The 25,736-nt window shown below is 48.8% G+C and overlaps 1 protein-coding gene across 1 annotated transcript in view; it reads left to right on the top strand.

Moving 5' to 3' along the window:
* The first annotated feature begins 14,144 nt into the window (after window positions 1–14,144).
* Window positions 14,145–25,736, top strand: part of ADORA1 (adenosine A1 receptor) — a 73,340-nt gene continuing 61,748 nt past the window's right edge. Inside the window, exons 1-2 of the mRNA XM_059717042.1 lie at window positions 14,145–14,206; window positions 14,346–14,708. Of these exons, the coding sequence (XP_059573025.1) occupies window positions 14,368–14,708 (341 nt within the window). The 5' untranslated portion in view covers window positions 14,145–14,206; window positions 14,346–14,367. The remainder of the gene's footprint in view (window positions 14,207–14,345; window positions 14,709–25,736) is intronic.

Genomic DNA, 25,736 nt, shown 5'->3' with positions numbered 1-25,736 from the left:
TTATAAAGTCATAGGAGACAGGCAAGGTACTGAAGGACTGGAAGAGGGCCAACATAGTCCTCCTCTTTAGAAAAGACAAAAAAAGGAGGATCTGTGTAGACCAATTAGCCTCGCCTCAATACCCAGGAAGTTACTAGAGCATATAGTAAGGAATTCCATTTGCAAGCATTTGGAGAAGGCAAGGCTGCAGAAAGTCAGCATGGATGAACAAATCATGCCCCCAAAATCTTGATCACCTTTGACAAGATAACTAGCTTAATGGAGTAAGGGAATGCACTGGATATAATTTATCTGAATTTCAGCAAGGGTTTTGACAAAGTCCCATATAACCTCATAAACAAACTGGAGAAATGTGGGCTAGACAGTACTCCTATAAGCTGTTCGGACAAATAGCTTGATAGCAGCAGCAAAGGGTGATTATAAATGGATCCATGTCAGAATGGCAGGAGGTTTCAAGTGGAGTCCCACGGGGGCCTGTCCTGGGGCCAGTGCAGTTCACTGTGTTTCTTAACAGTTTGGATGCTGGAACCGATTGCTTCTTAAGCAGATGATACAAACCTGGGAAGTACTGCAAACACACTGGAGGAGAGGAGCACAATTCAGAAGGGTCCTGATAAATTGGAAAGCTGGGCTGAAGCTAACAGGATGAAGTTCAGTGCTGACAAATGCAAGGTGCTACACCTTGGGAAGAGTCATCAAAAACACAAGTACGAGATGGATGAAAACTGGTTGGATGGCATCACTGCAGAGAAGGAACTGGGAGTCTTGGTGGATCACAGACTCAATATGAGTCTGCAGTTTGATGCAGCTTCATGAGAGGTAAATGTGGTGTCAGGCTGCACCAATTCATTAGGTGCAAAACATGGGAGGTGATAGTGCCTCTTTAGTCAGCACTGGTTGCCTATACTATGCTATCAATATGTCCTAGGCTTCTGAGCTTTGTTGGTTGCAACATGGGGCTGAGAAAGATTTTTTTTTCCCACCCTATTGCTACATGTGTCAAGGGTTTTTGCCTTCCTCAGAAGCATTGGGTGTTGGCTGCACTGCAGCCACAGCTGGAGGTTTTGAGTGGCACAGTGCTGCTGCTGGGACTCAAACCCAGCGGTTTCTGGCTAGAGGGTCTTACCCCTCCACCCGGGGTTGGACCTACTGCCACATTTGGAATCAGGGAGTAATTTTACCCTATGGCCAAATTGGTACATACTGGGGGGAGGAGTGGAGGATGCCTTTCTCTGTAGTAAGGGCATAGCCCTCATCCTTGGGTATATATTAAGAGCCCTTTTGGGAGCAGGACAAATACCACCATTGTCCCCTTTTTTTACCTGTGGCAGATTGGGGTGCTATGCCTTCTATTTGTGTTGCAGGGTTGATTTGTGTAGTTTTAGTAATAGGTTAACCACAGGTTTGGATAGGACTGAACCTCCCTGAGGGCAGCGGGTTGGTCCAGATGACCTCCAGAGGTCCCTTCCAGCCTTACTTTTCTAGGACTCTATGAAGGAGAATGCTATCATTATCCCTATTTCATAAGTCCAACAACTTAAGCCCAGAGAGTTGAAACAATTTGCTGAAGGTTACCCCAAAGTGACACAAATACAACCCAGACGTCTAGGCTAGTGCTCTGACTGCTGGACCATGCTGCAGTAGTATTTGTGCATTTCCTGTCATCAAGCCCACACACTTGCTCACTTCCTGGATTCATGCTTGTTTTTAGCTCTTCTCTCTCTTCCCCTTCCGTGTTGTTTTTTTCCCTTAATGATTGGCTCCAAAGTGATTAAATTGGCCCTTGGGTACATTTAGGAAACAGTTTACTTTCTCGTGAATCTTCCTCAATAAGCAGCAAGTCATGTGGGCATTAATGCAAAGCATCTGGTGAAATTTTTCTTTCTTTCTTTCTTTTTTCCTTTTGAAGTTATTGTTATACACAAGTCTTTGCTTCGAAAAAATCCATCACTTTTTGTAATCTACTTTAGAACAATTACATTTGCAAAATCATCTCCCCGGGGCATTGCATTTGAACCCTCGATCAGTAGCTTGCAAGGAAAGAAATGAGTTTATGTTCTCTGTAAAAAGAAGAGGCAGTCTTGTTTCTGTTTAAGAGATGGGCACGACGTGCATGGGCTCAGGGAAGGGTTGAGCGGGGGGGGGAAGGAAGATATTTTATTCATTCTATAAACTGCAGTATGCTGACGTTTTCCAATATAACCATTTAACCTGTGTCTGCAAAGCTCCAAACGTTAATTTTGTTATAAATGGTTATTAGGATTCATTCCTGGAATGCCTCCCAGATTGACTGCGCTAATACCAACCCTCTTCATTGATGGCTTGGAATTAGGAAAAGCTCTGGTCATGGAAAAAGAGTTTCACAGTTTCATAGTTTCATAGTGCTTAGGGTCAGAAAGGACCTAAACAGATCATCAGGTCTGACCCCCTGCCCTGGGCAGGAACAAGTGCTGGGGTCATAACACCCAAGCCAAATATGACCCCAGCACTCGTTCCTGCCCAGGTCAGGGGGTTGGACCTGATGATCTGTTTAGGTAACCTGTTTAGGTAACAGATATTAGGAGTAACTCCTAATTTATAACAAAATTAACGTTTGGAGCTTTGCAGACACAGGTTAAATGGTTATATTGGAAAAAGTCAGCATACTGTAGTTTATAGAATGAATAAAATATCTTCCTCCCCTCCTCACCCTTCCCCGAGCCCGTGCACGTTGTGCCCATCTCTTAAATTTCTGAATTAAAAGGAAAATAACCTTCTTTTATCACGGAAATGACAGCAGACTGTCACCTTTTTCAGGAAATAATACATCTGGAGCAAGTCAAGCTCACAGAATTTGGGTGGGTCTTGACATTTTGACTTGAGCCATAGCAGATGCATAGTGCAGATATGCCCCTCTTTTACCAGCGATCATGCCAAGGACAACACTGGCAGAGATCTTGTTGTTTTTGGCTGTCTGGAGAGCTCCCTTACTTTCTATTAGATGAACTGATGTTTCAGCCCTTTTTATTTACAGCCCCAGGGAACATAATGAGCAGCTCCTCAGAGGTGGCTCAGTAACACCTTCTGCTTCCCCCACTTTCAGGTAAAGGAGCTGAGGCTGGGAGACATACACTACGTGTAACCTTTGGGAGTCTGTGTTTCCTGTCCTTCCTCACCATGAGCTACTGTCCCAGGAACAAGACAGCATCACCCACTAAGGCATGTCCAGCTAAGAGAAGATGTAAGAGGTTTCTGTTCTGCTGCTGATCTTAGTCTTTAAAGTGCTGAACCCAGCAGGTCACAGCCACCGTCTTGGTGGTGCCTGGCAGAAATAGGACTTTGTCTTGCCACATGTTTGAGCAAATGCCTTCCTGCAGGCATTATCACTTTCTCCACTCAGACTCCTGATGCTAAACTTGGCCTCTTCCTCCTCTTTGGAAGCTTGTAACCCCTAGGAACAGTTAGCAATGATGAATTATTCCTCACAAGTCCATGTTGTGCGGAAATGTCAATGCCACTCCTGGAGGGTGGCGTGGCCTGTGGGTAGGGTACTGGTCTGGGACTCAAGAGTCCTGGGCACTCCTATCTCTTACAGTGGTAGGTTGGGTGAGCTTCGGTTTGTCATTTTCCTTGTAACTTAGTTCCTCATCTATAAAATGTGGATAATGACGGTCACCTCTTATTTAAAATGCCTGGAGACGGAAAGATGGGGAAATACTTCAGAAGAGCTGGATTTTATTGTCCTCACTTGATAAATAGGAAAGCAGCACTGCCAATCTGCAAGATTTTTATCATGACTCTTGCACTAGTCTGTGTTTTTCTTAAAACCTCCATTCCAGGAGTTGGGTAATTTCTAGCAAAAATGGTTGTAAAGAAAAGCTTCAAAACATGACTGGAATGTGAGCTAATGACTTGGGCAAATGAAAAGAACCCAACATTTATTATTTTAAAATGTGAAATTTTAAAGCCCCTGAAACTTGTCTCATGATTTTTGAAGGCCCAGGGATGCAATACTGGTAAAAATAGACTCATAGAAAAAATAGAGCTGGAAGGGACCTCTAGAAGTGATTGATCCAAGCCCTGCTTGAGGCAGGATCGTCCTTATCCAAACTATGCCATATAAATTTGGAGTAGTGACTTGTCCACAGGGATGCAGTGAGTCAGTGGCAGAATCCAGGTTAGAAATGAACCCATGACGTGTACACCTGGCGCTCAGATCCAAATTCCTTTACATAAAACAAGGTTCAGTTAAATCAGAAAACAGATAAAAATGTAAAGACAATGAAAAGTTCCATAGCGCCCGCATCTGAGACTCTTCGAAACCTGCCCTGAGCTAGCAACCATGATTAACGTGAAGCAGGAATGGCTCATGTATCTTAGGGCTTGTCCTTACCGCAGAGGTGAGTTGAGCTCGAGCTCAAGAGAGTGCACAGGGAGAGTGAACCCATCTCAGCTACTAACCCAGCTGCCCCGTTGTGCCTGCAGAGCAGTGCTTGTAGTGCACTTCTGATGCCTTTGTGCAATTCCCCACCTCCTTGTGCTGAGAGGACGCATAATAATGCCCACAATGCGCTGCAAATGAATGTATCATGTGGATGATGTAATTCAAGCGCTATTGCACAGTCACCCTTAAACAGAGCTAACTCCTTGTAACTTGAGCTAACTACAATGAATATCTTGCCGCCTCCCTGACCCCCCCACCCTTGGAGTTCGTATGTCCAACACTCAAACCCATGGGTTCTCTCTTTGTTCCCCTGTTGCTTTTAAGCCTGTATAACAACCTGGTATTGGAAGAGGCCTTTCCTTATTCTCTCTGTCTTTTGCTTGTTCCATCTTGTCTGTACTCAGCGTAGCATCAAGTTTGTGCGCCAGTCATTCTTATTAATGTATTGCTGTGATGTCAGCCCTCTAACCAACCACCTTCATTCAGTTGCCACAGGTCACAATTTTAATTAACTTTCTGGATCATAAAGCAAGACTCACCCCTTCCAGTGAGGGACTGTCTGACCAGAAAGGGTTGATCCATCTTCATTAAGCAGCACTGAGATGATAGCTATCTGTCTTAGGGACTTATCTGGCCCTCATTGTTGTAGTAGCAGAGCATTTCACAAACTTTACCATGTTTATCCTCAAAGCCCCGCTTTGTGATCAAGCAGTATAATTAACTGCCCCCAAGACAGAATATGGGGAGCTGAGGCAGACAAAGGCCAGTCCAAAAAAAAAAAAACAAGAAAAAAGATGCAGGTGCCTAAAGTGAACATAGGCAGAACGTAGGCATCTAGGCTCAAAATTACAACCGTGAAAACCCCACTCAGCTGCTGTTTAGCTTTGGACATGCCTAAACTCCACAAGTACCTGAGATTTTTTACTTTAAACTTCCCCAGTGACTGAAGTGTTTTGCTTCTGTGCATGCCCAGGACTGCCTGAGTCTTGACAAGCTGAGCAGCTCAGCACCTAGCTCACACCCAAGCCTGATCAGGATGCAAAAACTAGGCGTTCCCCAGCTTGTGTCTGGAGGGATTCTCACTGCACACTTGACACATGCCGGCAAGCTCAGACTTCTCAGAAAACAGTGGTGGCTGTGACTTACTCTTCAAAGAGCTGTTGTTAGTGCTTGCCCCTTATACATTCACTTGGTTGTGGGAACACTCTCCCAGACTTTGGGAGATCCAGGTTTGGTTTCCTTCTCTGCCTGCAGAGGTTCAGCCTGACCTGAGCAGTCTCTAGCATGCCCTAATAACCATCAGGCTAGAGGCTATTATAGGCATGCAGGGTGGAGTAATCCCCAACCACCCCACCCACTGCATGAAACTGCTCCAATATGCAGAAAAGAATGCAAGATTCACTGGGCCAGAGAGAAAAAGGTGTGTTAGTGTCTAACCTAGTGGTCAAAGCACGCCTGTGGGAGTGAGAAGGCTTGGGTTCCAGTCCAGGACTGTTTCTGTATTTTATCTTGTGACTATGTTATACGGAAGAGCAGCTCGTGGTGTTGTGCAAGCACGTGCCATTAAATTTTGGCCCTGAGAGGGTCATACATAAGGTAGGGCAGGCGACAGTTTCAGCAGACTCAAGATTTTCTGGAATCTCACTCATGATTGTTGAATGCCTGGCATGGGCAAGTCTGAACTTGGGCTTTCTCCGCCAACTCACTCTTGGGACAGAGCAATCATGAAAAGTGAGGACAACTGAAATAAAGAAATCCTTCTGACTTGAAAGCCCCGACAAATCTTATGAGTACCCTATCCAGTTCCCCAGCCTGCCTCACCCTCACCTCTCCTTTGAGTGACCCTGAAAATTTCAGGTGCCTGGGCTTAATTTTGACTAAGGCAGCAAGGTGAGCAGAGAGCAGGTCCTGAAAGGGCTGTAGTCTAGCTATCACCTCATGTGGGTCTGCTGTTTTTTTTTCTTTGTGGCTTTGCTTATTTCCCTTTGAAGGGTAGATAAGCTCTGGAAGCATATTCTCCCAAGGTGACTTAATTTTAGTCCAGGACTCTTGGCAATCTAGGTGCTGCTGCAGTGAAGTGTAGTCGTGTCATCTGTGCCAGCCAGAAACTTTTGGAGGATATACTGAAATGTAAAGTAGATGAACAAATGAGCAAGAACAGTCTTGCTCAGCACCGTGTTTTCCTCAGGACTTGACTAGAAGGCCATGCATAAAACATGCAGTGAACAGAGGCACTCCCTGTCCTCTTGTAGTTGAGGGGACATTTCCCTTCTCAAAGGCTTCGCTCTATCACTAATTCAATGAACTTGTAGGGTTTCCTTTGCTCCTTTAATAAAATTGACCTGTCCTTCGTCCTTAGCCTTTTTATACACCAGTCTCAGATCTCAGAAAGTCTCAGCCAGGTCTCAAACACATCCTACATCAATGCTTATTGCTCCTTTCTCATGTAGCTTCTGGAGTCACAGAGGGGAACCCCACTCCATACAGTGCAGCTATGAGCCCGGCAGTTTGGGTTCTACATGGACTCACTTCATCACTTAAAATGCTTACAGCAGTTCCTAAATTTATCTTGCTCAGATGGGGGCATTTTTAACCTCATCAGCAATTTATTCCATGTTTTCCCCTAAATGGAGCTTCTGCAAACAGGAAGTGCCTAGGTAATGTACAGGCAAGAGGGACAATGCATTAGCAGATGGCTTCTATTGTCCCCTGGAGCCAGATTTCCAAGAGTGCTTAGCAGCCAGCAGCACACACTGCCCTCCATTATGTCTCCATTGTTCTCAGTAGAAGCTAATGGATGTTGAGCTCTCTCTTGAAACTTGGTGCCAAAGGTGTGTGGTGAGAAGCCCTGAGAAATTCTAGCCCTCACTCCAATGCTAGTTTGGAGCTTGACTCCATCATGGAGCAGCTGCTAAGGCTGGCGCTAGAAACTGATTTCAAACCCAAGCATTTTAGCAAGAGGCCTATGGTCTGTAAACATTGTAATCTGTAGGCAGATTTGAAACCCCAGCCAATCTCTGAGTGAACCCAAATTCATGCATACACATGCACCCACCACTTACCCGCCCATGCCTTTTCCTTTAGTGATAGAGCCAGCCACGTAACTGAAGAGAGCAATGGCTAAAATTTGGAATGGGTTTCCAAAGGAGGTGATGCTCCCCCCTACCTTGGGGGTCTTTAAGAGAAGGCGGGATAGGCATCTGTCTGGGGGCATCTGACCCCAGCACTCTTTCCTGCCTAGGCAGGGGGACTCGATGATCTGTCGGGGTCCCTTCCAACCGTAGCATCTATGTATCTATGACAGCAGCCCCAGGTGATGCCTTTTGTAAGGGGATGAAAAAATAGCGGCCACTGCAGTGACTAGTGGCTGGCCACATCACTGCCACTGGCAGTGCAGCAGGTGGCCCTGCACAGAGCACGGTGCTTCTCTGGTACACCTCTGGGCAGAGCATAGGTGGCTATAACTTTCCACTGCCTTACCGAGCTTCTGAATGTAAAGCACATTATTTTTCTGGCATATATAAGCTCGTGCTGTGTTGAAATCCCTCATCTTCTTGCAAGATATCTCTAACAACTGCCCTTTCTTTCCCTCCACACTGCAAAAGCTTTGGTCCAGGCTCTCATCACATTGTGTCTCGATTACTGCGACCTCCTCCCCCTGGGCATGATGAGTCCCACCTCCTACTCACAGTATTCTAACTGCTGCTGCTGCAGTCGCTGTCCAGGATTGTCGATTCAGCCATTTCACCCCTCTCCGCACCTGTCTGCATTGCTGGGGTAGCAGGTCTCACCACTGAGGGCTCCAACTATGCCCTCCCTACCTGTGTCTGTAGGCTTGCTCCAAAGCCAGAAATGCATCAGAGGTGCAAGCTGCTTTGAGCTTGCACCTCTGGACCCACTCTTGAACCTTCAGTGACCAGCAGTTCTGAACGTACCAGCTTCAGGCAAACCCAAAGTCCCCTCTCTGGTGAACTTCTGGGTTTGGAGCACATCACTGGATTTGACTGGGCAAAACACACATGGACCCACCACTGCTGCTGTCTAGACAAGCCCTTTCTGTTCCTGCACCAGCTTCCCTTCTCTACCACATCAAACACAAGCTAGGCAGCTTTGCTTTTGGCCCATCCCAGTCTATCCCTGCCTTGCCTGCTACCCTATCTGCACTATCAAGGTGCTGCTTCTGGCTCCACAGTGTAGCCATGTCACGTCTGTGCGGCTCTTTGGGCAGGTTCATTAGCTTGCAGTAGGCTCATTAATGCTAATTGTGCTGCTGGAGGTGTTATGCTGCTCCCAGCTTAGAAAAGAGCTTGTTTGAGGGTGCTACTGCTATGCACAAGAAGTTTACTGTGTCGACATGGCCTTAGGAACTTCTGCGCAGCATAGCGGTCTGCAGTGAAGACATACCCTGTATTGTTGTCTCTCTGTTCTTCCCTTTGGACAAGCGCTGTGACCACTGGTGTTCTTTATGTCACGGACAGGATAATAATATATGCTAAAAACTTGGCAACTGACTCTTGCAATGCTTCTGCAGGAAATTCTGGATCCATTCTATGCTTATTATGTTTTTCTTTCCAAATCCAAGTGTCTCTGCAGAACACGCTGCTGCCCCATTTGATGTTAATCGGCAGATCTAGCATGCTTTCATTGATGTCTCCTAAGGAGTATTTGAAATGACTCAGATACAAACCATGAGCCACTATCTGCAAGGATCTGCTCAGGTGACCTGGGAGTGGTAAACATCAGGCAACATCTCCACAGGCCTGGCAAAAAGCAGCGTTCTTTGTGCGGCCACCTGGCATAAGCATCAACCACAAGTGAGTGCATTTACTTTTGTTTGGTTTTTTTGCAAAATCAATGTCATCTTTGCCAGAGCACAGGGGAAGTTTTCCCAGGCTGGCTAGCAATTCAGAGAGGTTTTTTCTCTTTCCATTTATGTCCTTAAGACAGAACTTGCCTCTTTCAGTGAGAGTTAAACTGTCGGCACAGCCTATTTTGTAAGAACCTCTCACAAAAATTGCTTCTATTTCACTTGGCTGAGGTGGAAAATGTAGCCTTGCAAATACTATTTGGCACAACGGTGTTAGAAAAATGGATTATTTTTATCCTTGCCCTTCTTAGGATTTGCATAAATGCTCTGCTGTCTCTTTGGAGTTACCAGCTTCTTGCCCTTACAATCCTGAGTCAAGGGGTTCTGTTATGGCAGGGTGCACAATCCGAGGCCCAATTGCCAAGAAAGACAGACACCCACATTTTGAATAATAGCCTAGTAGTTATGGCTCTCATCCAGGAAGTAAGAGGCCTATGTTAGGCCCTCCTCAGCCAGGGGCGTTTTAAACCTGTGTCTCCTACTCCCAAGGAAAATGCCTTAATCATCAGGCCACGAGCTGGGCAGGATTGAGGACAACCCCTGCCCCTACTGCAGCGTTCAGGCAAGAGTACAAGAATCAAGGGGCCAAAAGGAGCGCAAGCAACCTGGTTCTGTGGACCAGTGAGGAAGAAACTCCCCTGGGAGGAAGGAAGCCGTGAGCCCTGGAAATTGTGACTTTTTATGCATCTTATATCAGATAGTCATTGCATGCACAGCACTGTGAGTTGGTTTGCGTCTCAGGGCTCCTCCCCCCCTCCTTCCCTCCTGCCCTCCTCTGGGAACACTATTCTTACTGGCACACTGAGTCATACTGCCTCTTGCTTGTTGTCTTTCTGGCCCCGTGATTTTTGTGTTCTTGCTTGCCAACTGGGACAGTTTCAACAAAAGCTGTGGAGATGCCCTTCGTTCCACATAGCTCGGAGCCTGGTCATTAGAGCTCTTACCTGGGAAATGCGAGATGTAGGTCAAACCACCTCCGGCTGAGCAGGGCCAAGAACCCAGATGCTTCCCTCCCTGGGGAAATGCTGTAACCTCTCTGCTGTGGGGCAAAAGGTAAGTAGGTGCTCCTCCTCTCTACATCTAATGCATTAGGCAGTCCAGAGGCCTCTCGTGGGAGGATGACATGTTACTGAACCCAAACTACTTTAGGCAGAGTTTAGATGCTACCACACATGGACCTTTCATTTTGACGTATTGGTGGACCTGTCGAGAATTCACAACAGCGATGCTTTCCAGTGCCTCCGTCCATTTTCCATAGGCACTGAAATGTGTAGTTCTGTGCTGAAACACCTAGGACTTCATGTGCCCCAAGACATTTAGGTGGGACTTTGCACATTAGAGAAAAGGCACATGAATTCTGATTAAAAAGTGACCAATGCACATAAATCTCTTTTGAATCTGGGTCTGTCATTCACCACAGGGCATTCCTGTGCCACACACTAGGAAACCCAGGCCTTTCTCTCAGTCTTAAGTAGCTACCTACAGCCCTGCGGTAGGTACCTATGTGAGACTGATATTCACAGCCTAAAGCCTGCGCATAAACGGAGGTATTTAACTCATCCCTGTATGTACAAGCCGCTGGCTCGTGCATTTAAGATACAGCTAGTGGTGGTTAATTTTTATAATACAGCATCCTGGTTTGAGCACTCCTGATGAGTGGCAGGCCCTCTTTGGCTTGAGAGGATTCAAACACATCATCCATTGCCCAAAAAAATGCCCTAACCACCAGTAGAGGCTAGGCTGGCCTGAGAGCACCAGCCATCTCTCCTTGTGAAGCTGGACCTCTGTGCAAAAAGGAATGAAAAAAAAGGGAAAAGGAAGAGAGCAAGGGAAAGGAAACATGCTGTCCTGGAAAGGTGCTCCCCTGGTAAGGGGGGAGTACTGGGTTTTGGTCCCTGTCCCAAGGACTGCTTATGTGTTTTTTCATCAGAGAGTCCTTGAATAAAATGTATAGACAATGTTAGGATCAGTGACCAGAGCCCAAGACCACCCCCCACTCCCCTGTTACGAAACAAGAGAGCATGCCCCACACGGGGTGACAGAATCAGTCTGCCTCTTGCCTATTCTTTTTTCTGTCTGCCCCAATGAATCATCCACGCTTTACACGACTTCCATAGGCGGGTGCTGTCAATCCTGCCTAGCTTGGGGATTTAGACACTCTCCTGAAAAGTGAGAGATACAGCTTTGAATTTACTTGGGCTGCGAAAGGCCTAGAAGTCAGGTCTCCCGTGTCTTGGGCAAGCGATCTAACCTGTAGGTTATTATAGAAAAGATGATGACTCTCTCTTTCTCCAGCCATGATTTTTATTTAAAAGGGCCAAGGGTGCCAAACTCAATTCTGCTAGCACACATCCGGCATGCTGTGAGTGCACCTAATAGAGGATGCCCCTCTAAGAACCTGGGGCAGAGATGTCTCACTTGTGAATCCCAAATAGCTTTAGGTAGGAAAAGAGAGAGGTGCTGAGATACGCTGCTCAGACAGCATGGGGCATGTGCAGTAGCTGAACTATAGGAATATAAGTATGTTTGCTGGACAGTGCTTAGGCACTTAGGTTTCAGGCACATAAAGAGTTAGATGTGGTTAGTGTCAACTGATCTTAAGTGCTTAGGTGCCTAAATTCTACCTATTTTAATTGCCATGGGTTCTTAGCAAATCTCAGCTTCTGTGTACCTCAATTCCCAAGCTCTGCGATGAGATTGATAACCTTGCATTGCCTTACAGGAAAGTGTGAGGATAAAAATGGTAAAAATCATAAGGCACCCAGGTACTCTGGTAATGAGGCCATGGAAGTACCATAGCTGGAAAAATTGTTTCTGCAAATCCATCCACCCCCTCATACTGCCTGTTATCCTCAAGAGTGCCCAAAACAGATCTCTTTAATCCAAGTAAATTGATGAACAGAAGATAAAGACTCCTGGAATGTGCTGGCTGAGAGCCTCAAGATCACAGAAAATAAAAAAGGAGAGATAATAAAACTCTTTGGGCAAGGAACAACTGTATTACACAAGATAGATAGATAGCTGTGATGTTTTGGGCTCATATCAAGAATTGTCCAGGAAGGAGCACCGCCCACAGCAGTCTTATACCAGGGAACAAGGAATGGAGGAAGATCAAGGATGCATTAGACAGGTTCGGTCAAAACTAATGTGAAATAAAAAGATTTTCAGATAATGAAGCCAGGAAGGTAACAGCATAGAGCTGTGGCAAGATTTTATTCAGCACTGTTGAACGGATGGACCGGGAGCAAAGACGAACCTTTCACTTAGCTCTAAGAAACCCACAAAAAAGGCAGAAGAAAAGCCAGCTCCCCATCAGAGAGAGTGCAGCAGATCTCTCCCCACTGAATTCTGGCTGTGTCAGATCTGCTGAGCTCTGCAAAAAGGGAGATTACTCAACTATTTAAAGGTGCAGGACATAAAATGTAAAGGCAATGCAGTTGGATAGCAGCTGCCTCACTGGATAGTTATGCTGTGCTATTCTGTAGACTTCGGCTTCAGCACCACTTGATGATTAATTAGAAACAAATCTAATCAGGTAAATCCTGTGTCTCCCCGCTGTCTGCAAACACATCTTATGACTGTAGGGCCTAGCAGTCGGTGCAGTCCAGGGGTTCCAGGTTACTCTGTTGTTTTGCAAATGCAGGTGTTGCTTTTCTGTTGGGGAGCACACAAAAGGGCTCTGGCTGTCTTGAAAATATGTTGGCACAGGGCAGAGCCTGACTGATCTGGCACAGCCTTAGGCTTATCTCTTCCTCCAGACTAAAGTCCTGCTCAGATCATACTCTTGCTCATGTGTAGCCCTACCAAAGCCACCAGATCTTTGTTGTGGAAGCAGGTGCTACCCACCCCCTGTTCGGGGATCTGAAACCAGCTCTGACAAATAAAGCACAAGGAAAGATGACATTAGTTACTCTTCTGTGTCTCTTCTAACATGTCTTCCTAGTCACTTCTATCTAGTCAAGCTCACCTGGGACTTAGATTTTGGAAACTGCACCTGCCTGCCTGAGAAGATACCATAGTAAGTGCCATCTTCCTTCAGAAATGCTGCCCTGACTAGCAGACCTACAGCCAGGCTGTAGTAGCCAAGTGTACATGCCCTGGCATATGGGAGGCTGCTGTGCCGGGCACCACTGGCAACCCCAGAGAAAGCCCTTGGCAATGCCCGCAGAGCCTGCTCCTCGCGCTCCAGCTCAGGCCGTGTGCAGCTGGCATAGGACGCAGTTACCAGCCAGATTTGTAAGCGTGTACAAGGCGCACATGTAGTAGCAGAGGTGGGGATGGAGTGTGGGACGCGGCTCCGGGTGGGTAAGAGCAGTCCTGAAGACGCGGTAGCAGTACTGCAGAGAAGGACCTGGGTGCTACCATCAGCTGAACATGAGTCAAGAAAAGCAAATGCTGGGTCCAATGAACAGGAGTGTCACTTGCTGGTCAAGGGAAGCCATTCTTCCTCTCCATTCAACACTGGGCGTCACCAGTTTTGGGGCCGCACTCCCGGGAAGAGGTGGACCGTTTGGGAAGAGTCCAGAAAAATGATGAGGGGCCTGTGAGGGGAGGCTGAAAGAGCTAGGGGCATTTAGCCCGGAGGACAGCGGGGCTGGTATAAGAGTCTTCAGGGCCCTCCAGGGCATTGCAGAGAGGCTGGACGGAGCGGGGCTGTCCTCTGGGGGAGCTCAGGTTGGAGACGGGCGGGGCGCAGGCTCTCTGGAGGCTGAGGGGCAGGTGCGAGGGGAGGAGGAGGAGGACGAGGAGGAGATGGCTGGCTCTTTAAAGGCGGGCGGAGCGCAGGGCGGTGCGTCCGGGGCGGCTTGAAAGGCTGCGGCGGAGCGCGGGCAGCGCGGCTGCTGTGCGGCTCGGCTCGGCGCGGCGGCCGGCATGGGCGGCGGGCGGGCGGCGCGGGGCGGGCGCGCTCCCACACGGTGAGCCCGGGCGGGACGGGCAGCGGCGGCGGCGGCGGCAGCGCTCCTCTCCCCTCCCCTCCCCTCCCCGGGCGGGCGGGCGGGCGGCGGCGCGGGTGCCGCTGGCACGTGTGTTAGCTCCCGTGTGCCGCGCCCGCAGGTGAGCGGAGGACCGGAGCGCCATGGCCCAGCCCGTCTCAGCCTTCCAGGTCGCCTACATCTCCATCGAGGTGCTCATCGCCCTGGTGTCGGTGCCGGGCAACGTCCTGGTGATCTGGGCGGTGAAGATGAACCAGGCTCTGCGGGACGCCACCTTCTGCTTCATCGTCTCGCTGGCCGTGGCCGACGTGGCCGTGGGCGCCCTGGTCATCCCGCTGGCCATCATCATCGACGTGGGGCCGCAGACCGAGTTCTACAGCTGCCTCATGGTGGCCTGCCCCGTTCTCATCCTCACCCAGAGCTCCATCCTGGCGCTGCTGGCCATCGCCGTGGACCGGTACCTGCGGGTGAAGATACCTGTCAGGTAGGACGCGCAGGAGGGACTCGCCGGTCACCTTGCGGCAGAGCGGGGGGACACACTGGTGGCATCGGGAACCCCCAGTGCCATAGGGCGGCCCCCTGCTCCAGGTTGAGCCTGCCCTTCAGGGAGATAGTGGCCGCAAACTGGACTTGAAGTGCATCTACTGTGTACGGCAGGGGAGGGGGTGCTGGTTGTGTCCGAGCACTACCCGCTCAGCGGGAAAGGGGCTGGGTGACAGCACAGTTTGGGGTGCGGAGCTGCCTGCCGTGCGGTGTGCACAGCCCACACGCAGCGCTCTGATTTAATGCATCCTCCCAGGACCTGTTTTTCTTTTTTAGAGTGTGGCTGCAAATTGCAGCTGCACTGGATGCTTTGCCACCCCCTCCCCCTGCCTCTTCCCCGGCTCCCCGTGGCTAGTACCCACGAAGGTGAGTCCTGGGGCTGAGTGCCACCAGAGCCGGGATTAGCAGCATGGCCCTGGCTTGCCTCTGGCAGCAGGAATGTGACGACAGTCCAGACATGACTCTAGGCTCAGGAGCTCCTGCCACTACCTCTCTGCTGAGTGGAGCACAGGATCCCAGGAGCTGCTGTAAAGTCCCCGGGGTATTTAGAGCACACAATGGTCTCGTGCTTGGTGCTGCACTGAGGCTAGGGAGAGAAAGCCCAGTGCTTCTAATCAGAGCTGGCACCGTGCTTCCCTGTCAGCCCAGGGTCAGAAATGCTTTCCCAGAGGAAGGGCTGGTGATGGAGACACCCTGTGAGCTAGGAAATCTCAGAGTCCCTTACCTCCTTGTCAGTCTGTTTGTAGACAAAGCCAAGCCTGTAATAAGTGCTGCCTGACTGCCATGACATTGAACTAGGGCAGAGCGCTGAATATAAATCGGGGAATGTGCTGTTTGAACTCCGGAGCGCTGATACGAAATGTTTAACCCCTTCACTTCTGCACTGCTCCCTGTGTGCCCCCGTGCTGTGAGGCTTCATGGCCATTTCATGCAAAATGTGGCTGTTTGCTGTGCCGGGTATGGGTAGAAGACTTGAAGGTCATGCTGGGTGGGTGCTTTAGATACGTTGTGATGATGGTGTGCTGTGTGGCTGCTCTGTGTCCCAGGTGTAGGTGGTGATGGAGGAGCTGCTGGCTGCTGGGTGCATCAGGTATGTGTTGTGAGGTTGGTGCTGTGTGGCTGCTATGTGTCCTGGGCATGTTGTGACACTGGGATTGAATGGCTACTGGGTACATAATTATTGCAGAATTGAAGCAGTGGAGTAGCAAGCTGGCACGGAGCAGTGATAGGTCACCCATTTGTTTACTATTGTGTGTGCCTCGACTTGTATGGAAAAGTCATAGAAAATGTAATAGAAGAGCTCCCTTTTACTTAGTCATTTCTATAGTATTTTACCAGTTTCAGTCCTGGTCAGGGCTGTGGGATTTTTTTGGTATAGAGTTGTGAGGAGGTGAGTGGCTGGGGGTCTAGGCTGAGAAGAAAAGGTTTCTCGGGGGGTGCATCTACACATTCATTCATGCACTGTAGTTACCGCACATTAAATTTCTTACTTGCATAACCAAGTACTAAATTCATATGCAGTAACTGGTGCTACTGTGTAGTAGTGCCAGGGCATGGGTTTTCACAGATGCTAACTGCGCGGTAGTATATTAGCATGGGTTTTGCCTGGCATGCTACTGCACAGTGTATTAGGCTACTGCGCAGTTAGTTCCTATCCCCAGTCTGTGATAAGATGCTAACGGTGTGTGTGTGCAGGGGGAGGGCAGGAGGATGGAGGCAGTGGAAGTCAGGAGCACGTTTTCCACCTTGCAGTCCTAGATTACGCACTGCCCTGCCTCAGGGGTAAGGCTGATGCACTTTTCTTAAGTAATGAAAGCCTGCGATCAAACCTGGCCAAGCCAAAGCCAGAAGGGAACACGTGACCAGCAGAGCCCAGAATGTTAATTGCAAAGTGGCCTGGGTTACCCAACTAAATGGAACAAGCCCAACAGCGGTTGAATTCCAATCTGGACTAAATTGGTCTAATAAAAGTTTAAAAATAAAAAATAATTTAAAAAAATATTTTTTTTTTAAAAAGTCGATCTAATAAAAGATCAGATTTACCCAAAGACCTTGTCTGCCTATGTGCTTAGAGTGAAATGGCTACAACCTACACCCCTGTAATGTGGTCTGCAGCACTTTTTGTTTTTTTAATCCTACTTGCAGGTACCAATTATGACAGCCTGTGCGGCACAAAACCTGCTGTGGCCACAACCCGGCTGTATAAGCAGGGATGATTTGTTTGTCTGTTTAGACAGGGCATTCTGGCCAGGTGTCCCCTCCACTTGTGATCCTGATCTCTTGGGAAGAACACAATGACCTGATTTGTCCTTTCCTTTCTTAAGAAAATATTATGTATCCTGCAGTGAAATAACTTCTTAGTGCCTGAATGGGAAAGAGCAGGGCAGGGCAATGGTTATTAGCAAATGGTCCAGCACCAACTGATCCTTTGCCATCTGGCCCCTGATGCAGTCCCCTGTGCACCTCCTGAGAGAAGGCTGTCCCCAACACCAAACTGAACTCTATTCCCTCTTGACCATTACTATTTAGCAGGCATTTTTCTTATGCGATGATGTAACCATTGCTAAGTTTTGCTGTGATAGTGCCTAAGAGCCCAAGTCTGAGCCCACCTAAGTGCTGCACAAACAGGGAAGAGAGAATGTCCTGCCCAGGGTGGGAAGAGCAAAGGAAATGTATTTCTAGTCCTACACCAGCAGTGCAAGGCAGTCTCTTGCTCATATGGAGGGTGGTGGTGAGGTAGTTGCACAGAAGGGCTAGGTGGAGCAGAAATTTTCCCTGCTAATTGTGTCCTTGCTTAATCACTACTTATCTCTGTTTTAGAAAAGCTTTTGAGCTTTGGGAATTTCCTTGCCTTTTTGATTATTTACTCTCATAAGGTCAAAGCAGAGCAGGCTACCTTGCTATTGGTTTGTCAGGGTAGAAGTTATGACTTCAGTCACACAATATTGAAGTTTGTGGTTGGGACAAAAAAATGTTTTTAAATGATTTTTCAAAACTCTAAACCCAGTACAGTTTTTCACCTGGCTTCTTGTTGTATAAAAAAGGCTCCTGTGTTATGAAAATGTGCTCCAAAATGCTCTTTGTGAGTCAGCTTTAAGTGCTGTGTCACTGCAGTGCTAATCAGGGTGACACTAAACCCACAGACTTTTAAAAGGGCTATGGATCTTTTGGGAGACTTGTTTGAGATCTCAGGGCAAATTCTCAGCAGTCCTGGTTGATGATCACCCACAAGCTGCTCTAGGATCAAGGGGGAGTGCTGGGTGCTGTGGGCAGAGCCTGGATTCTTTGCAGTCCTTGCTCTGAGAATAAATTCCTGGGTGCTCAGGTTCCTGAAGTGGAGATGCTTACCCCAAAGAGGGGGCATCCTCTAGCAGTGATGCAAAGGCAGGACCTGGCCAGGGAAGGTGGATGTGAGGACTGCTGCTTCTCTGTGCCCCAACTTGGGATCTACCTGTGGTTAGTGCAGGTGCCTGAGATGCGGGCTGGGAGAGGTTCATATAGGGGCCAAGTTATTTGTATGCTCATCTGGATTATCCAAATGACTATCCAAATGTTCTTGTGTAAAGGCATGGTGGGTTCTGTTTAAAGTAACCTAATCTGAGCCATTTTTTTTTTTTATCCCGTCCTGTGACTGTTGTGAACAAACAGGAGGAGGGATTGGTGGTGGCAGTGAGAATGGTGCTTCATTCTTGGCTGTGGGTTTTGCGTCTTGCTCAGACTGAGCAGCAGGGATAAGTAGGCTGTGACTGCTGGACAGGAAGGTGCAGAGGGGCACATCTTGAACTACCCTCCTTGCTAGGTGCAGTCTCAAGAGCACAGGCCAAACCTAAGTCCAGCACCTGTGGGCTGCAGCGTATGGTGGGAGAGACCAGGGAGAGCTGTGAGCTCAGGACTGCATCTCCAGCAGGTCGGGCGCTAGAACAGTACAGAGCTGAGAACAAGGCTGTGATTTGATTCTGGAATCTATTAACAACCACAGCAGAGATTTACATACAGGGAGACACGCTGCTCCCTACCAGGGCAGTGGGTGCACCCAGGGCTACTCACCTACAGTAGCTCAGCACCAGCACGTTCCACCCTTCGGGGATATGAAGGACCGGTGACTGACAGCACAAAGACAGCGTGCAGCATGGAGGCAGAGCAGTCCAGGAAGAAACAAGCACCATATGCATAGTACAGAGGTGAATCTACCAACTTTTTGCCATGTCCAGGCTTGGTAGCCAGCATTGTGCTATGTACTAGGCTGCAAGGTTGACCGACCAATTAGGGAGCTAGCTGGAGAAGTGGGAGACCTGGACTACTTACCATCTCTGCCACAGACTCCCTGAGTAACACTGGGCAAATTGCTTATTCTCTTTGTGCCTCTCTGGGAATAATAGCACTTAATAGTGTTGGGAGACCATATACTGAGGGGTGTGATGTGTTCATGCACGGGGGGACAAGCCATCAGATACCTGTGATGAGATGGGCAGAATGCCTCCCAGGGAAGTCACCACGGGTTACTGGTGTCACTGGAGGGAGTTTCTCAGTGGACACCAAAAGCATGTGTAGCTCTATCAAGGAGCTGCCTGTCTCACCAAGTGAGGGACAGTGACGTCAATCCATCTGGCACGTTTGTTTGTTCTTAAATTAACTAGCAGCCTCCTCTGCCACATGCCTGCTATCAGGGGCTTACGCAGCGAGTGCTGGCTCCGTGCTTGCTGGCAGGAAGGTGCTCTGGCAGCAGTGCGTGTCCAATGCTGCTGACTCCTGAGGTGTGGAAAGGGAATGAGAGCAAGAGGGTCCTTGGCCAGCACTTTGCCTTCATCCTTGTGCCAGGGACCAAGCAGATTTTCAGCCCGAAGCAACCTCTATCGGAGTTCTAGGACTTCCCTCGCAGGGTTTGGCTTGTATTTCTAGACCCAGGACAGCCTGGTCTTAAGGTCTCTTCACACTCAAGTCATTTACAGAGAGCCCGCAGGAGCAAAAGAGCACTGCCCAGAGGAGAGAGACCCCACGGGCTAGATCAGGAGTTGACACTATTTTTGGGCAGGGCCAAAAACACCCATAGCCCCGACTTTTAAGATGTTGGCATGCCAGGGGCAGATGGTGGGGGGGCTGCAATGTGCCCGATCTTTGCTGTGGCAGTGCAGCCCCAGCGCCTTTCCTGCTGTCCACCATGAGGTGTGTGTGCACTCGCTGCCAGCAGTGAGCCGGGCCAGGGCTCCATGGACCCCGGCGCAGCTGCTTGCAGTCTCCTGGCTGCCTTCCACAGCTGGCTCGGGCTCTGCCATAGAGCCCAGCCTTCTCACAGCAGGCAGCAGAGAGTCTGCAAACAGCTGCACTGGGGTCCGTGTAGCCCCGACCCAGCTCATTGCCAGTGGCAGGTACATGTGTGCTTTTAGGCAGACAGCAGGGAAGGGGCCAGGGCTGCACTGCCACAACAAGGGTCAGGACCTTCGCAGTTCCTCTGCCCCAAGGCACACGTGCCAAGGAAAATGGCTTCACGTGCCATGCTCTGGCACATGTGCAGGGGGTTGCCTACCCTTGGGCTAGATACTATACGACCCATTAAGTGTCTAAGTGAACTGAGACACCTACGTGTGATCCTATTCCCTGTTTTGAGTCCCTGGAAAAAAAGGGAATGCACCTGTTTGTAATGCTCCATCTCGGCCTTAAGACTCTGGCCCTAAGCATATGTTATTTTTGTAGCATTCTTTTTTTTTAAAGAGTATTTTGACACGTGTTTTCCAGCCAGAGGGCAATAGGGGCCTGCTTCTTAGCTCCCCATTCCCTGCTGGCACCAAGGGAGTTGGTGAGTGGCAGCAGCTTATGAAGCTGCAACCCATAGAGGTCTGATTGTGCAATCTCAGGAATGGTTAGAGCACCTGCACCATTACAGTTTAAAGTTCCAGGTGCTTTAATGAGCTTCTAGTGTTCAAGCAGTAAAACACAGAAAACCACTGATGCATCAGCAGCCCATTAAAGCACTGGAATCTCAACCCTAATGGTGCCAGTGCTTCCGCTGTTCCCTCTGCTACTGTTACAGCACCAGCAGTGTGGAAACAGTTAAAGCACTATTGCAGTTGAACATTCCCAGTGCTTTAATGGTCTCTGGTGCTTCTAAAGCACCAGGACCCATTAAACCACTGGGAATGTAAAGGGCTACTAGCACTTACCAGCTCAGACCCTGCTACCGCTGCACCCCTGTTATCCTTGCCACCCAGCAGGAAAGGTGATGATGCTGCCTTTGAATGGTCTCGGGTTGATTGGGTGGCTTCTGGGTGACGAGACTATCTGCAGGACTACCTGACAGCTTGCCGCTGGGTGGACTATCAGGGAGTTGGATGCTCTCCCTCTCTCCCTCATGGAGGGGAGAGGTAGGTACACTGAGCACTGTAGGATACTGGGGGTGACATACTGGGATATCAACCCTGCACATACATTACATTTGTGGCAGAAAAGTCTCCTGCAACAAAAGTTGGTGTTTGAAACGGTGTTTTTTGTTGTTGTTTGTTTTTGTCACTGATCCACCGTTCTAATATTGGGTGGGTTATTTTCTTTTTTTCTTTAATGCAGCACAGAGCACGACAAAAAATGACCGTATGCAGACTCGCTAAAAGCACCCATCTAGCACCACAAAAGTACTGTATGTCAAAGGCCTCAGCTACATGAGACAGCTAGTGGGAGGACGTGTCCACCTTGTCTGTTAACTTATACTTGATTGGGTGGAGCATCAAGAGCAAGGTCCATCCCAATTCCAATATGGCTAAGATGCACTGAACATTAACAGACATGCAGGCCCCCACTGTAACTCATGGCGCTTTACATGAAGTGCCATGAGTTAGAGCACGCCCCCCACAACCCAACAGATGTTCGCAGCTTGGGTCAGGGCAGGGTGGGGGGAATTGAACCTGCCTGCAAGCAAGCAGTGAGTTGAGGAGCTGCCCCTCTCCCCAACCCTGCCCCCTGCTCCCAGCTCTGGGGCTGTCAGCAGGGAGGGAGGGGGAAGCCAGTAGCAGTGAGCTGTTGGCTGGTCTTTGCCTGGCCTGAGCTGGAAGGGGGTAGGTAGATCAGAGCCCTCTCCTGCCTTGCAGACCTGGCCTAGCTTCCCCCCAGTACTCCAGCTGGGGAAGCTGGGGGTGGGGCACAAGGTGGGCGGGCTCTGATTTCCCCCCCCCTCCCCCCCTCCCCCACTTCCAGCTCAGACTGGGAAAAACCCCGCTGGCAGCTCACTGCTGTATCCCTCATTGCTGATGTCCATGGGGATGGGCTCCATCAGCCCAGCCCCGAACGCACAAAAAATTTACCCAACGTAACACAAGTTCCCTAAGGGGCTCTAAAGTAGAATGCTTTAATCTAATACCTCATTTGAGGAGGGTTAATTTTTCCCATGATCAGCCACTTTAAAAGAGCTCTGCAGTCATGCACATGCATCACAGCATGGCTGAAGAGTGCTTTCAGGGGCCCGATAGCATGAAAAATGTCACTTCTGTGTCCACTAGTTTCTTCTGCATCCACTAGTTTGTCACCAGCAACACACAAGGGAGTGATGTGTTTAGTGTCACATACATCTACCTTTGGTTCCCTGCACCTGTGTAACCAGGTACCCATCCACAGCTGGGTTCAACCTGTGCTACAAGTCCATAGCCACTCTGCCACCACAGCCCCTAGGCAATGCACTTGTGTTGTGCGGTCCAGGTACCTGCTGACGTAGCAGGTCGGGGCAATAGGATAACCGTGGATTCTGTCCCTGCCTTGACTTCAGGCTGTAAGTCAGACATATGTCTGAAGTCTGGCTTATGGACTTAAGTCAACATTTTCCAACGTAGGTGCTTAACGTGGGTCTTTAAACTCATAGCTGCATCTTCGTCTCCATATTTGTAGATTCTGACCCGATGATCATCTCTGCTTTCATTTCTTCATGTGGGAATCATGGTCCTGCAATTTTAAAGGGACATTTCACAAAGGAGCCCTAGATAGAAGGTCCCATTGAAAGGCAAAGTATTACCTTGGAGGACAACTGCCCACAAGGGGAGCAGTCTTTCCTGTTATTGCCATGTCACAGGCAAACTCTTCCATTGAGGGGAAAAAAGGTTTTGTCTCCAGATCCCAGAAAGAAATTTCTCAGTTTTACCATGTAATTCAAGTGGCTACAGACCTTCCGCTTCGTCTTGAACCCAGCCTCCTCCCCTCCTGACAGTGCATGTTCAGGGAAATCCTGCATGATCAAATTAAGCTAATGAGCAAAGCAGCAGGCGTGAGTGAATGCTGACAGCTGAGCATTTTCATTGCTGCACTGCCACTGTTTTGATAGAAAGAAGCCATGTGTGACACGTGCCAGCTGCTAATCAAATAGTCCAGCTGTCAGTCAAAGGAGATAGTCACTGCCTGGTCGTTATCTCTACTGCTGTCAACCCTAACCTTAACTGAGGATTGCCAGGAGCTTGGCTTGCTCTTGGGGAAATGCCTGGTGTCTATCTACTTGGCTGGGAGCACGTGTCACTCAGCAAGTTAGTACTCACAGACACAGGGCTGAGCAGTGGCAGAGAAGAAATCTTTGCTCAGGAGTGGTATGTGTGGTTCAGCAGTTTTGGCAGCAGCTTCCTCTAGCCCTTTATCAAACGCTCATGAAGCCACATCTGGTAGAAATCAGGGCAGGGTTTGCAGGTGTTCAGCACCTGGAGTTAAGGCTCTAGTGGGCTTGTCTAACTAGTGGCAACAACATGTCATTGGACGTGCTTAGCCCCATCATCATCACTGGATTTGTCATTGCAGTGTTGACAAGCCCAGTGGGGTCAAGGGGCTCTTTACTGTATTTACTGTGGCAAATGGGAGTTTTAGGTTCTTTTTTTTTTTTTTTTTTTTTTTTGAGACCTTCTTTTCGCAACCGACCAGTCCAGAACTGTCACCAATTTTGTTCCTCATCTGCACCTGAGTGACAGTAAATACAGGATTCAAAATTTAAAAATCTTGTCCTGTCGGTTAATAAACAGATAAATGGAAATGGAAGGAAGGAAAGAAAAGTAACACAGATTTCCAGTGGCCTTTGCTGATGTCAGAAGAGAGAGGGTTGCAATCTCTTTGGGGCAGGGATTGTTAGTGTTTTCTGTGACAGTGAATGAGGGGCATTGATTTCTCCCTGCAAACCCGTCAGTTCAAGTCAATGAAAGTTCATTTTGATAATTTCAAATGGTTTTGTTCTGCTTGTGGCCACCTTTTATTTTAAAAAAGGTTTTTACATCAGTTAGCTTAAACTTCAAATCAAGAAATCATTTCAAAAGGGTACACATTAATTGTTCATGAAGAAAATGACAAAACAGGTCACTTCAGCAATTCTGGAATTTTTTTCCTGAAATATCAGAGGTGAGAAATTGGCTGAAGCCAAATCCTTTCCCTGAAAATTTTTTGCATATCACATTTTACAGTAATAAACATTTTCTCAAAAATTCTTACTTGGCTCTAATTCCAGCTATGCTGGCTGGCTTTGGGCAGTCTTTTTTTTTTTTTTTGCCACTAACTTCTTTGCCTGTATGATTTATTAACAATGCTTCATAGGAAGTATTGCCTGCCTATCCACAGAGTCATGGCCCTGTGTTTAGGATGCTCTCCCAGGCTAGGAGGGTGTGTTCCCTACTCTGCTATGAATGAATTCTGAAAACTTAGGCAAGTCACTGAGCCTCAGTTTCCCATGCAGGTAGTGACACCTGCCTGCCTCATGGGGATATATAAGGCTAAACACATTGCGAAGTGCACCAGGGATGGCCATTAGGGCTGTGCAAGGCTTTGAACAGAACTTTGGATCCAGAGAAGCTTTGGATGCTTCGGGGTCCAAAGCAGCACGTCCGGGTGGAAGCGCTGGCCTCGTTCGGCTTCCTGAAGCACTTCGGAGCAGCGTTGGAGATCCGGCCCTAGGGTATAATGGGGAAACAATAAAATATCTATAACTTTGTTTTTTGTCCAATTTGGATAAATTTTTTTTATCCAAAAAAAATGTGGTAGATTCTGCAGAGAGCGTGAAGCCTGCCAAGTTTCAAGAAGATCAGTGCAAGGGTTTGGGCAAGATAAGTGCAGGGGTTTGGATCGGTGCCCCTCAAGCTGTGGACCAGCAGAACTTGTGCCATGGGTGACCCTGCGTGTGTTAAGGTGCAGCGGGGTGACAGCTGCAGCAATGGTGGCCCCGTGCTGTGGCCACGACCCCCGACAACTGTCGAGGAGATCGGTGCAGGGGGGTTCTGGGGCCCGGCACCCCTAGCTGCTGACAGGCAAAACTTGTGCCATGGGTGCTTGTGGGACTGACTCTGTCCATCCGGGGGTGTGGGAGACACTACTGCAGGCCTGGCTGCTAAACTACTGTGTTACCAATTACCAATCAATCGTGATCACTCGGGGACCAGCTCAATACACAGGACCTAGCTAATGTAGCCAGTTAATTGCCATCAGTTAGCACAGGGGTGGGCAAAATGCAGCCTGGATGCGGCCCGCCAGACCATTCTATCCAGCCCACAGGGCCCCTAAAAAATTTAGAAAATTAATATTAATCTGCCCTGGGCTGCCTGTCATGTGGCTCTCGATGGCTTGCTGAAACTCAGTAAGCGGCCCTCTGCCCAAAATAATTGCCCGCCCCTGAATTAGCACCTACAAAACCAGGCTAAGGAGAGGAAAGTATCAATACAGACAATCAGCTGCTCCAAGACAGACACAGTCAGTCCCACAAGCACCTATGGCACGAGTTTTGTCTGTCAGCAACTAGGGGTGCAGGGCCCCAGGACCCCAGTGCACCGATCTCCTCCACAGCTGGCAGGTGTTGTGCCCACAGCAGGGGCCACCATCCCTGCACTGTCACCCTGCTGCGCCTTTACACATGCAGGGTCACCCATGGCACGAGCTTTGCCTGTCTGCAGCTTGAGGGGCAGTTCCCCCCAAACCCCTGCACCGATCTTCTTGAAACTTGGTAGGCTTTGTGGCCTCAGCAAGAGCTACCAGCCCT

Source organism: Alligator mississippiensis, chromosome 14 (assembly GCF_030867095.1).
Source record: "Alligator mississippiensis isolate rAllMis1 chromosome 14, rAllMis1, whole genome shotgun sequence".
Lineage (NCBI taxonomy): Eukaryota > Metazoa > Chordata > Crocodylia > Alligatoridae > Alligator > Alligator mississippiensis.
Note: the sequence above shows the minus strand (reverse complement) of the source record. Positions and strands in the feature narration are given on the sequence as shown.